Genomic DNA, 14,385 nt, shown 5'->3' with positions numbered 1-14,385 from the left:
ATATGGGAGCTGTATAGGGCTATAGACCGATTCAAACCATAATAAACATGTATGTTGATGGTCATGAGAGGATCCGTCGTATAAAATTTCAGGCAAATCGGATAATAATTGCGACCTCTAGAGGCTCAAGAAGTCAAGATCCCAGATCGATTTATATGGCAGCTATATCAGGTTATGAACCGATTTGAACCTTATTTGACACAGTTGTTGAAAGTAGGAATAAAATAGGTTATGCAAAATTGCAGCCAAATCGGATAGGAATTGCGCTCTCTAGAAGCTCAAGAAGTCAAGACCCCAGATCAGTGTATATGACAACTATATCAGGTTATGAACCGATTTAAACCATACCTGGCACAGTTGTTGGATATCATAACAAAATATTTCGTGCAAAAATTCATTCAAATCGGATAGGAATTGCGCTCTCTAGAAGCTCAAGAAGTCAAGACCCAAGATCGATTTATATGACAGCTATATCAGGTTATGAACCGATTTGAACCACACTTGGCACAGTTTTTGGATGTCATAACAAAACACGTCGTGCAAAATTTCATTCCTATCGCATAAGAATTGCGCACTCTAGAGGCTCAAGAAGTCAATACCCAAGATCGGTTTATATGGCAGCTATATCAGGTTATGGACCGATATGAACCATACTGAGCACAGTTGTTGGATATCGTAAAAAAATACGCCGTGCAAAATTTCATTCCAATCGGATAAGAATTGCGCACTCTAGAGGCTCAAGAAGTCAAGACCCAAGATCGGTTTATATGGCAGCTATATCAAAACGTAGACCGATATGGCCTATTTACAATACCAACCGACCTACACTAATAGGAAATATTTGTGCAAAGTTTTAAGCGGCTAGCTTTACTCCTTCGGAAGTTAGCGTGCTTTCGAGAGACAGACGGATGGACGGACCGGCGGACAGACGGACGGACATGGCTAGATCGACATAAAATGTCGCGACGATCAAGAATATATATATATACTTTATTGGGTCTCCGACGAATATTTCGAGTAGTTACAAACAGAATGACGAAATTAGTAAACCCCCCATCCTATGGTGGAGGGTATAAAAATGATGGCGACTGGCCTAACACAACTCACTGTCTCGAATTTCCGCAAAATCGGATAATAAATGTGGCTTTTATAGGCCTAAGACCCTAAATCGGCGGATCGGTCTATATGGGGGCTATATCAAGATATAGTCGGATATAGCCCATCTTCGAACTTAACCTGCTTATGGACAAAAAAAGAATTTGTGCAAAATTTCAACTCAATATCTCTATTTTTGAAGACTGTAGCGTGATTTCAACAGACAGACGGACGGACATGTCTAGATCGTCTTAGATTTTTACGCTGATCAAGAATATATATACTTTATAGGGTCGGAAATGGATATTTCGATGTGTTGCAAACGGAATGACAAAATGAATAAACCCTCATCCTTCGGTGGTGGGTATAAAAATTATGTAGACTATTATTCCATGTAACCCCAACCATTCCAAAATATGTGTGACATTCCAAGTAATGCAACAAATACACTTTGAATATATATGCTACATTTGGCATCTATACCCATGGTATGTTTTCTCCTCCAAATGTGTAGAATATTTAGTACTTAAGTACTTTTACCACTGTGTATGATCTTTTCGGGAGATCGGTTTCTAACAAGATTTGTGCTATGTTCATTGCAAGTTTTCGTAAATCAATTTTTGTCAAAAAAACGAAAAAATATCAAAATTTTCTAAAATATTATAAAATCGAAGTTGTAGCTTTCCTAAATCTACAACTGAACACAAGTACTTGCGTAATTTTGAAATCAATCTAAACAATAAAAAAAAAATTAAATCCAAACTTGTCTTACTTATGAGTAGTCAATGCAATCATGCCACAAAGGAGTACATCTACAAGACATGTTCCTCCAACTACGTTGTACTGATTTGTTAGTTGTCAAATTATTTTGCTTATTTACCTGCATTATTGATGTTATTAAAGAATGTGGTAAAGGCATCATTGCCTGATTTTGCAGGTGCTGCTGCAGCGCCTTCCATCACTGTTGAGCCTGGAGCCAAACAATCATCGGTGTTTGTGTTCGAATGTATGCCTTGTACAACCAAACCACGGGAGATGTCAGCCTTAAAATCAATACTATTCACGGATTCATTGTCTGTGTTGCACAATTGGGTTGACTTTTCATCATCTGATGAAAAGTTGACAAGGAATTTGTGCGTATCATCTCCAGCCTCAACGTCACCGCCACTAACGTGGGTCGTTGGCGTCATCTTCATTGGATCTGCAGCAGCATCGGCGGCGGCACTTGCAGCATCACCACCAACATGGCCGGAAATAGTTTCGTTGATTACACTCGAAGAGGTTTTTGCGGTGAAATCAATGTTTCCTAACAATGAGGCATGTGTGTGCATGGAGTCGTCATTCATTCCAGACAATTTTGTAAAATCCCCATCGTCGTCGTCATCGTCATCATCAACATCGCTGTTCTTGTTGACTGGTGCCACATCTTCATCTGCATAATCAATGTCGACACATTCACTAATGCTGCGTGCCGTATGTCTTTTCAGTTTTTGTTGTTGCATTGCTGTGGCAGATATTGTTGTCATCGTCATGTCTAGTTGTTGCTGTTGCTGTTGCCCTTGTTGTGGTTGCAGCAGGATAATATCGCTCGATGTTTGCGATGCTGTGATATCTGATCAATAGGCCCACAACAATAGGCAGGTAAAAGGAAGGAAGACAAACAAACAGACAAAAATACGAAATATTTGGGAGACAATTTAATTGAAGGATAACACCCATCAAAGTATGCGCGTGTACGTGTGTGCTTGCACGTGTATTAGCTACAATATGGTTATGTATTTGGGTTGGTTTTTTTTTTTATTTCCCAAAATACCAGACAGAGTATAGTGATAGTCTAAATACGAGCGATTAGTTAATTCTACAGGCATGCAATGCAAAAAAGTTACAAATATGGACTCATTAACGGCTTTACCTAAAATCTGCGGCTACAAATGATACCCCAGGGGCTGGCTATGTATGACGTCCGTTCAGTATAGAAGACTGAGGCGACAGGCCAGTATTCCACCCTTGCAGGAAAGAACAAAATATTCGGAAAAACTAAGAAGAAAAAAACGGACTCCCCAATGATGAAGACCCCCGCAAACCACCATAACGACCATGATTTACTAATATCGAAAAAGAGTCAATTTAAGGCAGTCGGGGGCAGTGAAAGGAAAACAAAGTGGATCGTATTAAAGCTCGAATACTCTAGTGAGCCCTGGGAAAATATATAATATTGGGAAATGTATCCTGAAAACGTCGACCATTCGTCAGCTCTATGCCATCTTCTTCCACACGCCATTTTAAGTTTTTTGAGTTAAGATCAGGCTCTCTCTTTGAATCTCCAAGAATATTTCACGTATCTTATTTCAATGCATACTGCCATCTTCAAATGCGTTTATGTCAAAATCAATAAAGGGCGTTTGGAACAAATAGCATTACGCCGACGAATTTTATATGCCTTGGCACCTCTATAAACGAAACCTACGACACCAGTTTTGAAATATTAAACAACGTTTTTAATATTGGCTAAAAGAGTTGCAGTGTAGGAATAGGGCCCCCTCTTGACAGAAAATTCCGGAATGACGTTGAGCACCACACGTGTTGGAACTCTGACCTCCGATTTGTGTGGTGTTCAACGAGAAGGTCAGTTGAGAGCTACCGGGCACGTCCACAGGATGCGGATGGTGGGCTGCTCCATATACGCAGTAGCTGCAACTGCAGTCGCGGACAATCAGCGGTATCGAATGGAAACTCTCAGTGAGAAGTCGGCCGGTACGCCGGTACGACCGGGAACGTCCACAAGATGCTGATGGTGGGATGCTCCATATACGGAGAGGCTGCAACTGCAGTCGCGGACAATCAGCGGTATTGAATGGAGAATCTCAGTGAAAGGTCGGTCGGCAGCGGCTCTTGCGTAAATACTGAGTGCGTGTTATACTCGATATAGCAAGGCAAGTTATTGGCAAGGCGCCAATAACCAGTGACCAACTAACATTGCCTCAGCGACGGCACGTGTTTACTCTCCCGGCACGGGATAGCTGTGAGCACCACACCGGCTGGAACAATGGGATCACGGAGCATCATAGGCACTCAGTATTTGTGCATGAATCGGTGCCGCCGATACCGCTGGTTGTTCGCGACAGCCGTTGCAGCTACGCCGTATGGAGCTTTCCACTATCAGCAACCTGTGGACGCGCCCGGTAGCTCGCAGCTAAACTTCTCGTGACAACAATGAATAACACACAGGGGGGTGCTTATAAACACCAACCTATGTGGTGGCTTGAGGACCTCGTTTCTACAATATATCTGACCTTATTGCAGATTGCGGTGGCTTGTGTAGGAAAATGTTTAAGATCTGCCAAATGTGACACTAAGTTTCTTGGGACACTTGATGATCGGAATTGTCACTCCATCAACCGTCACATTCAGCTCCCTACCTATCTCATGCATATATGTAGTGAACAATGTGGCTGAATATCTTCAAATCTCATGCAGCGAAATAAACGGCAAGTACATTGAGGTAAACGTTTAACCTATCGCAGTTGTCAACAATGAGTGAGGGTACCTGACGCCATGAATCTGAATGGAGTACCTTATCACTGTCCTCAACCTGTCTTTGAACACTCTTATAGTTCCCGTTATCTGGAAATTGGAGTGATCCCGCTACTGAAGCCTGAAAAGGACCCGAGTTTGAGGGAGTCGTACAGACCGATCTCGCTTTTCTCACCAATAGCTAAGACGCTTGAGGCATTACTATTCCGAGTCTCGCAGGAGAATTTCCATTCGCCGAGCATCAACATGGATTTCGATAACTGCATAGCACAACAACTGTTTTCCATGCCATCACCGCACACATTTGCCGTGGCTTCAATCAGCCCAGACCATATGATAAGACGGTCCTCGTGGCACTGGACCTATGGAAGGCATTCGACACGGTCAGCCATGCCAAACTATTTGAGGACATCGCCAACACGTCCCTCCAGGCAGGCCTGAAACGCTGGGTCGTGAATTATCTGTGTGGTCGCTAATCATTTGTGGAATTTAGGGATAAGAAGTCGAAGTACCGTAGAGTGAAACAGGGAGTTCCCCAAGGTGGGGTGATATCTCCGGCAGTGTTTAACCTCTACCTATTCTCCATTCCACCCCCTCCAGGCGGTATAGAGATCGTATCATATGCGGAAGATTGTACGATCATGGCATCAGGCCTCCCACTCATTGCTGACATCTACGATAAGTTGAACGTCTACCTCAACGAGCTTGCCTCATATTTCGCTGCAAGAAATCTAAAGATATCTGCCACCAAATTCTTCAGCCACATTGTTCACTACAAATACGCGTGAGGTGAATTCTGAGCTGACTGTGATGGTCGATGGAGAAACGATTCCGACCATCAAGTGTCCAAAAATACTTGGCGTCACATTTGACAGTTCTTACACATTCTACCCACATGCCACAGCAATTTGCGATATAGTCACCTTACCTTATGCCCCATAGCAGCTATATCGAAATATGTTCCGATTTGGACCAAATACTAATAAGTACAAGTCATTGTTCAATTAGTATAACAGTGTAACAAAATATTCGTCTTTTTAGTAGCTATATCTAAAAACAAGTAAAAAGGTGTTAAGTTCGGCCGGGCCGAACTTTGGATACCCACCACCTCGGACATATATGTAAACCATCTTTCGTCAAAATTTGGTGCAAAACTCATACTTATATATATATATATATATATATATATATATATATATATATATATATAGCTATATCAATATATGCTCCGATTTGGACCAAATATTAATAAGTAAAAGTCGTTGTTCAATTGTATATAACAAAATATTGGTCTTTTTAGTAGCTATATCTAAAAATAAACCGATTTAAACTATATACGACACGGATGTCGAAAAGCATAACATAAGTCAGTGTGTCAAATTTCAGTGCAATCGGATTAAAAAAGCGCCTTTTATGGGGCCAAGACTTTAAATCGAGAGATCGGTCTATATGGCAGCTATATGCAAATCTTGATCGATCTAGACCAAATTGCAGAAATATGTGGAGGGGCTTAACTTAACTCTTTGTTCCAAATTTCGGCAACATCGGACAATAAATGATCGGACTATATGGCAGCAATATCCAAATCTGGACCGATCTGAGCCAAATTGACGGAGGATGTCGAGAGGCCTAAGACAACGTACTGTCCCAAATTTCAGCAAAATCGGATTATAAATGTAGATTTTATGGGCCTATGACACTTAATCGGAGGATCGGTCTATATGGGAGATATATCCAAATCTGAACCGATCTGAGCCAAATTGACGAAGGACGTCGAAGGGCCTAACACAACTTACTTTTCTAAATTTCAGCAAAATCGGATAATAAATGTGGCTTTTATGGGCCTAAGACTCTTAATCGGAGGATTGGTCTATATGGCAGTTATATCCAAATCTGAACCGATCTGAGCCAAATTGACGATGGATGTCGAAGGGCCTAACACAACTCACTGTCCCAAATTTCAGTAAAATCGGATAATAAATGTGGCTTTTATTGGCCTAAGACCCTAAATCAGCGGATCGGTCTATATGGGGGCTATATCAAAATATAGTCCGATATAGCCCATCTTCGAACTTAACCTGCTTATGGACAAAAAAAGAATTTGTGCAAAATTTCAGCTCAATATCTCTATTTTTGAAGACTGTAGCGTGATTTCAACAGACAGACGGACGGACATGTCTAGATCGTCTTAGATTTTTACGCTGATCAAGAATATATATACTTTATAGGGTCGGAAATGGATATTTCGATGTGTTGCAAACGGAATGACAAAATGAATATACCCCCATCCGTCGGTGGTGGGTATAATAAACCGATCTGAACCATAAACGACACGCATGTTCAAAAGCCTAACATAAATCACTGTTTCAAATTTCAGTGAAATCGGAATATAAATGCGCCTTGTATGGGGCCAAGATTTTAAATCAAAATATCGGTCTATATGTCAGCTATATCCAAATTTGGACCGATCTGGGCCAAGCTGCAGAAAAATTTCGAGGAGCCTAATACAACTCACTGTACCAAATTTCGGCGAAATCGGTCAACAAATCCGCCTTTTATGGTTCCAAAACATTAAATCGGGAGATCGGTCTATATGGCAGCTATGTTCAAATCTGGACCGATCTAAGCCAAATTGAAGAAGGATGTCGAAGGGCTAAATACAACTCACTGTCCCAAATTTCGGCGACATTCGGCAATAAGTGCGTCTTTTATGGGCCCAAAAGTTTAAATCGAGAGATCGGTCTATATGCAGCTATATCCAAATTTGGACCCATCTGAGCCAAATTGAAGAAGGATGTCGAAGGGTATAACACAACTCACTGCCCCAAATGTCGTCGAAATCGGACAATAAATGTGCCTTTTATGGGCCCAAGATCTTAAATGGAGAGATTAGTCTATATGGCAGCTATATCCAAATCTGGACCGATCTGTGCCATATTGCAGAAGTATGACGAGGGGCTTAACTTGACTCACTGTCACAAATTTCGGCGACATCGGAAAATAAATGCGCCTTTTATGTGCCCAAAACCTTGAATCGAGAGATCGGTCTATATGCAGCTATATCCAAATCTGGACCGAAAGTATGTCGAGGGGCTTACTTGACTCACTGTCCCAAATTTCAGCAAAATCGGATAATAAATGTGGCTTTTATGGGCCTAATACCCCAAATCGGCGGATCGGTCTATATGGCAGCTATATCCAAATATGGACCGATCTAGACCAAATTGAAGAAGGATGTCGAATGTCAAAGGATGTGGCTTTTATATCGAAGAATGTGGCTTTTATGTCAAAGAATGTGGCTTTTATGTGCCTAAGACCCTAAATCGGCGGATGGGTCTATATGGGGGCTATATCAAGATATAGCCCGATATAGCCCATCTTGGAACTTAACCTGCTTATGGACAAAAAAAGATTCTGTGCAAAGTTTCGGCTCAATATCTTATTTTTAAAGACTGTAGCGTGATTTCAACAGACAGGCGACAGACAGACGGACATGGCTAGATCGTCTTAGATTTTTACGCTGATCAAGAATATATATACTTTATAGGGTCGGAAATGGATATCTCGATGTGTTGTAAACGAAATGACAAAATGAATATACCGCCATTATTCGGTGGAGTGTATAAAAAGTAATAATGAAAAAATTTCGTCAACTTAATCGTCAACTTCAAATCGAAAATTGTACTAATTTTGGACAAAAAATCGTCATAATTACGTAAAATCGTCACGTCTGGCAGCCCTGCACGGTAAATTGTGATGGCTGTCCATCAACTCGGAGACCACGGATACGATGAATGGTTCTCATCCTTGCCCCGTCACTCTCGGAATGCTCAATTAACTGACGGTTGAACCTATCGCATCTCTTCGGATCAGTCACTATTACGTAGCCAAAAGTGACTGAAGTTTTATCATCCCTTTCTACCAGGGTTCGAGGGTGGCTTAAAAGCAGACCACAGCTTGACCAAAATCGGTACCTAAGTTACATTGCTTTAAGTGTTCCAGCCACAAATTTCGCCTGCGTTCGTTGACTTCATGCAACGAATCCCGCTCGTCTGCGAGTTGCACTGCCTGCACCGGGAAATTGAGCCGTAATTTGGGGTGGCGTAAAGGGAGCGGCTACTGCGTTAATGACTCTCGGCAACTAACACTTTTAAGGGGGATGACATTTGAGAACATGGTGGCAGGTTTTGGTGAGTTTTGCTTTTTATGTAGGATTGTAAGTTGCAAAACTTTCTTGTTAATAGAAATCCAATGCGGCTGTTAACACTTTGACTGCTATGGTGCAAGAATATTCTTCCTTTTTGGTGCAAGAATATTCTTCCTTTTCTTTTTGTTCATGAACAAAATAGTTTACCATTTTGTAGAAATGAAGCTGCTTTGATTTTTATGAGCTTTAAAAAGGAAATACTTCGGAATGGAAGATTTTAAAATGAAACGTTTTTTACTGTTTTTGTGTAGCCAGAAATTACAGTGACAACTTTCTGTCTTTGCTTTACTTAAAAGCTAGACGTATACTGGATTTGAATAACTTAACACTTAAGACCTTGAACCCATCCACCAGAAGAATTTCAGCTTTAAGCTAAATAAAATGCAAACTAGTTACATCGCTATTTCTAAAAGCGACCAAAAGTTCCAATAAAAAGCAGGGTTATAATGAAGCAAAGCATCAACCATAGATTATTCACATTGTATTAACTGCGTTTGTGTATGGGTATGAGTTTGTAAGTCACAAAGAACAAAAACTTAACTCTAAAATACCTACCTTGAGTTCCATGCATTATGTCTACAGATCTATCAACTTCATCAGCAAATTCCAATTTGAAAACTTGACGCTTAAGAGTATTCTTCAATTTCAGATACGAGCCATGTTTCAAATTGTTATCGTTGATTAGTTGCAATAGCTGTGGCCCGATACGCATACTATTTTTGCTATCCCTGCAAGAGATACCATCCAAGGACTGTAAAATCGCATTGACTACCTCAAGGGCAGCATTTATTACGGAATGTTGAGTAGTAGGTGTTGAGCTAATTAAATACAAACAGTAATCGTAGATTTCCAATAGCTGACGTGTTTCTTCCGGGTCATTGGACTTGATCGATTTGTTATTCGAATATGAATCCTCATTGTCATTGTCGACGTGCACACCCTTAATGATTATGACAACCAATAGTCGGAGGAAGCCCAATATTCCGATGATGGTGTTAGGTTGATGATCGATTAAAAGGATATCTAAATTAAAAAAAATAGATCAGGTTAGTGTTCATGTATCAGAAATAAAGCAACTCAGTATCAATCAACTACCGTGCTCACGATTTAGAAATTCACAAAATGACAACTTTTTTTTTGGCCTATACTTTAGCATAAAAGAATTTTAAGCGGTTTCGAAAAAATAAAAAAATCAATGTTGTGCTCGTTTCATAGGAGTAAATCTAATCACTATTTAACTTACCCATCACTTTAGTAAGCGCATATTTTGCCATTAATGGTTTATTGCAAGCATGTTCTATAAGGCTTATGCAATTTTGAGCGGTGCACCTGCGTTTTACAGCACAATCCGAGCCAATATTTTCAATAAAGGCCTGTTATAAAAATATTTTGCTTTTAGTTCAAAAATGTCCCAATTGGAATTGGAGTTGGGCTTCTTACCTCAAAAAGTTTGCATGTTTCACCATCGGTAAGACCTGGCTGTACATGCTTTCCAAATTTCACCACAAATTCAGATAGGCTTTCCTGCAATAGGGTCTCCTTGCGTCGACTTATGACACGCAAACAAGGCATCAAATTTTGAGCATACCATCGCACACGATGTTCCCGTATCTGAGGTGCATAATAACCAAATATTCGTAGGCAAATGCGTAGAGATCTAAAAAATATACATGAGTACACATTAGTCAACAAATCTAATAAATAAATAAAAAAAACGCCAAATTTCAGAGGTGGGTAGACTGATTTAAAGATTTTTCGCTGGAATGCTAGAGTAATACAAAGCCAAGGATGTGCTACAAAAAAATTGTTGGCATAATTTTGTATGTCGAAAAACGCAATTGTTATCCGATTTGGATGAAATTTAGCACGTAGTCTTCTGTTGAAACTTCCGACATCCATTGGAATGGATACATGTTGTTGTAGCAGTGTGTTGTACGCTGAGGCGGCAGCCCTTGAAGGTCTTTATCGAGTCAATCCGGTACGTACAACCGGCTGCCATGAGACTGCGGAATGGACTCATAGTACCATGTTGTCGTCTAAAGCATGAGTCACATGATTCGTGAGTGACATCTAAAATCAATCACGTGATCGTGCATGATCGTGATTGAATTAAAATTCTTCCTGCTTGAGCGTGAGTGGGTGAAATCCTGCTCACGCCACATATCACGACTTTCTCTCTCCACTAACCGTTAAAAATATCGAAAAAAAAAACATTTTTTGTTGTTGTTCTAGCAGTGTTCTAGCACACTGAGGCGGCAACCACTGCCGCTGAAAAACTCCAACGGGTCAATCCGGTACGTACAACCAGTTGCCATGGGTTTGACCATTCTTTTTTGTCTCAAATCATACGGTATTTCAACGTACAAATTCAGGCACGCTGTCACTATTGGAAAAGTATGGAAGTAGAAGCTGCAAGGTTTGTGATTATGAGCATAATATACGTACGTTAAAATAACGCATGAATTGAATATTTGTTTCATGGAATACTACGCCCCCTAACCGCCAAAAAGATGTAAGTGCCAAAAACAAAACTTTACTGGAGAAGGTTTTTTTTCGTTCCCCCGACGGTAAGAACCAACGACAACTTATTGGAGTCCTTTTTTGTCGCGATGTACATGTACCTTATACCAACATTAGATCCGAAATCCTATTGAATGGTATTTTGTGGGTGAGCCGGGCCAAGACTCTGTCCCAGACTCTGTCCAGCATTGGACTCTACCTTTAAGTAGCTTTCATTTGATATCCATATTGTCCCAATCAGAAAAATTTGTATTGCTGGTGGGTTTTGTGGGGTGGAGAAGGCCCTCAGACACCAAAAAATAAATTTTTGTGTCAGATTTGTATTCTACTTTCAAATACCTTGTATATGATACCCATATTGCGCAAAGCGGTTAAAGTTTCCTGTTGGGTGGTGTTTTTGGGGGTGGGGGACTCCTCGACACTAAGTGTTACACTTTAATGTCAAATTGGTACTCTACTCTTAAATACCTCTCATTTGATATCCATATTGCACAAAGCGGTGAAAGTGTCCTCTTGGAGCTTTTTTGGGGGTAGGGGATTCCCCGAAAATTAAGATTGAAATTTTTATTCGGGTGGGTTTTGGGATGGGGCGTACCCCCATGTTATTTGACCCCAAAATTTTATACCAATTTTGTGTTTTTGGGGTACCATAAGGTGGCATACAAAATTTTGCTTAAATCGATGAACCCGTCTCCAAGCTCTGGCGTTTTTGAAAATGGGGTAAGGGGGACGGTCCGCCCCCTTCGTATATCAAACAAGTAAAAGCGTGCTATGTTCGGCCGGGCCGAATCTTATATACCCTCAATCATGGATTGCATTTGTCGAGTTCTTTTCCCGCCATCTCTTCTTAGGCAAAACAGGATATAAGAAAAGATTTGCTCTGCTATTAAAGCGATATCAAGATATGGTTCGGCTTGGACCACAATTAAATTATATGTTGGAGACCTGTGTAAAATGTCAGCCAATTCGAATAAGAATTGGGCCCTTTGGGGGCTCAAGAAGTAAAATAGAGAGATCGATTTATATTGGAGCTGCCTCAGGCTATTGACCGATTCAGACCATAATAAACACGTATATTCATGGTCATGAGAGAATCCGTCGCACAAAATTTTAGGCAAATCGGATAATAATTGCGACCTCTAGAGGCTCAAGAAGTCAATATCCCAGATCGGTTTATATGACAGCTATATCAGGTTATTAACCGATTTGAAACTTATTAGTTGTTGAAAGTAAGAATAAAATACGTCATGTAAAATTTCAACCAAATCGGATAGGAATGGCGCCCTCTACAAGTTTAAGAAGTCAAGTCCCTAGATCTGTTTATATGACAGCTATATCAGGTTATAGACCGATTTAAACCATACTTGACACAGTTGTTGGACATCAAAACAAAATACTACGTGCCAAAATTCATTCAAATCGGATAAAAATTGCGCCATCTAGAGGCTCAAGAAGTCAAGATCCAAGATCGGCTACATCACAAAATTTTAACAGAAGGTGGAAACAATCGGCAGTTATCGATTCCTATTATAAACTGAAATCCCAAAATTTAGCACTAACATCTTTTTGGCGGTAAGGGGACGAATATACCGTGAGTTGTGAGTGTCGCGATTTGAGAGTGTTTCGTGAGCAGTAAGTATTTCGTGAAGCGTGCCTTTCTCGTGAATCGTGCGTGATTAAAATTTGTGTCTCGTGAGCCTGCGTGAACGCTAGTTGACATTAAAGCGAGGGTAACATTTTTTCTCGTGAGCGTGAATGATAATTCACTCACGTGCACATATCTACCTTGTAACCTCCACTTTAATGCACTTGGCTCCTACGAGCGTTATTAGGGCATACATACATACATATATAAAAGATGTCTAATAAAGGCCCATGAATTATCCATGGATATATAAGTTGGTACGTCAGTTAATCCAAATGGTGTAAAGAGAACAGCCATAGGTTCAATTGGTGCTAGGATGTCTAAAAATATCGATAAATTATGATCTACATACAAAAATTAAGCCTTTGAAACATTTTTGGATTTGAACATAACATACATATCTTTAAATTTAGTAAAAAAACTTTATTTTAAAAGCTTTCCTTTTCTCTAGTTAAACACTCATGGCTTTTTAAGGGTAATAATTATCGATACTTTACATTCCACTATTGAATTCACATAAGCGTTGCCTTTGTGTGCTTTTTCCTGCAAAGCATTTTCGGCACAATCAAGCTACGCTATCTTATTAAAGCACAACTGAACTTAAATAGCAAAAATTTGATTCGCACAATCTTATGCATCATACTCATTTGGGAAGTACAAGATACTCACACATGTACACATACATAACTAAATCTTTTTGAGGGTTTTACGTGTTAAACCACTATGCTTATAAATAATTTCTTTCTTTACCTTTGCAAACACTCACACTCAGTAAAGTTAATAACCTTATTTGAGGCGGCATTATGGCTGCATACGCCCATACATACTTACAAAGCTAATAAATGTTTAGCCATAGCATTCACATGCACCCACCACAACACTACATACCTTTGATTTCCGTTTCTTTTTATTTCTCCATAGAGATCCATTAAAATGCGATGCACCCTTGCCTTCTCCAGTAACCGGAAAATTTTATTTAGATTTTCCTCAGCATGTACCCGGCATGTGGAGTCCAAATCCTCGCAAAATAGCAACAGAATATTAACAGCTTTGCTGCAGAAAGTGGAATAGTTTATGTGGCCATGCATGGCCGGCGACATGATGCATTCCGCTATGCGTTGAAAGCAGGCAATCTTCTCTTTTTGGCTACACCCAATCAATGGAAAATATAAGGAAAAATATTAAATTTTATTGTAAAAACATGCAAAACTAATGACATCAGTAGCCGCTCTCAATTGATGATTTACCTGCATTCCGTGTTTCGCAATTGGTCCACCACTTCCGTAAAAGTATTTACGATATTTGTTTTGTCCATATTTGCTAATTACACAAATTTTATGGTGATATTCGCATGATAAATCTATCCAATTGTATATTTTGCAAA

At 40.0% G+C, this 14,385-nt stretch overlaps 1 protein-coding gene across 1 annotated transcript in view; it reads right to left on the bottom strand.

Annotated features, from left to right (window-relative positions):
• Positions 1-14,385, bottom strand: part of LOC106083330 (uncharacterized) — a 128,028-nt gene extending 113,643 nt beyond the window's left edge. Inside the window, exons 1-6 of the mRNA XM_013246267.2 lie at positions 14,249-14,385; positions 13,890-14,147; positions 10,277-10,493; positions 10,080-10,209; positions 9,392-9,859; positions 1,976-2,707 (exon numbers count right to left, since the gene is read on the bottom strand). Coding sequence (XP_013101721.2) covers positions 1,976-2,707; positions 9,392-9,859; positions 10,080-10,209; positions 10,277-10,493; positions 13,890-14,147; positions 14,249-14,316 — 1,873 coding nt within the window. The 5' untranslated portion in view covers positions 14,317-14,385. The remainder of the gene's footprint in view (positions 1-1,975; positions 2,708-9,391; positions 9,860-10,079; positions 10,210-10,276; positions 10,494-13,889; positions 14,148-14,248) is intronic.

This window comes from Stomoxys calcitrans, chromosome 2, assembly GCF_963082655.1.
Source record: "Stomoxys calcitrans chromosome 2, idStoCalc2.1, whole genome shotgun sequence".
NCBI classification, from domain to species: Eukaryota; Metazoa; Arthropoda; class Insecta; order Diptera; family Muscidae; genus Stomoxys; species Stomoxys calcitrans.
The sequence above is the reverse complement of the archived record's forward strand: the minus strand, read 5'-3'. Positions and strand labels throughout refer to the sequence as shown.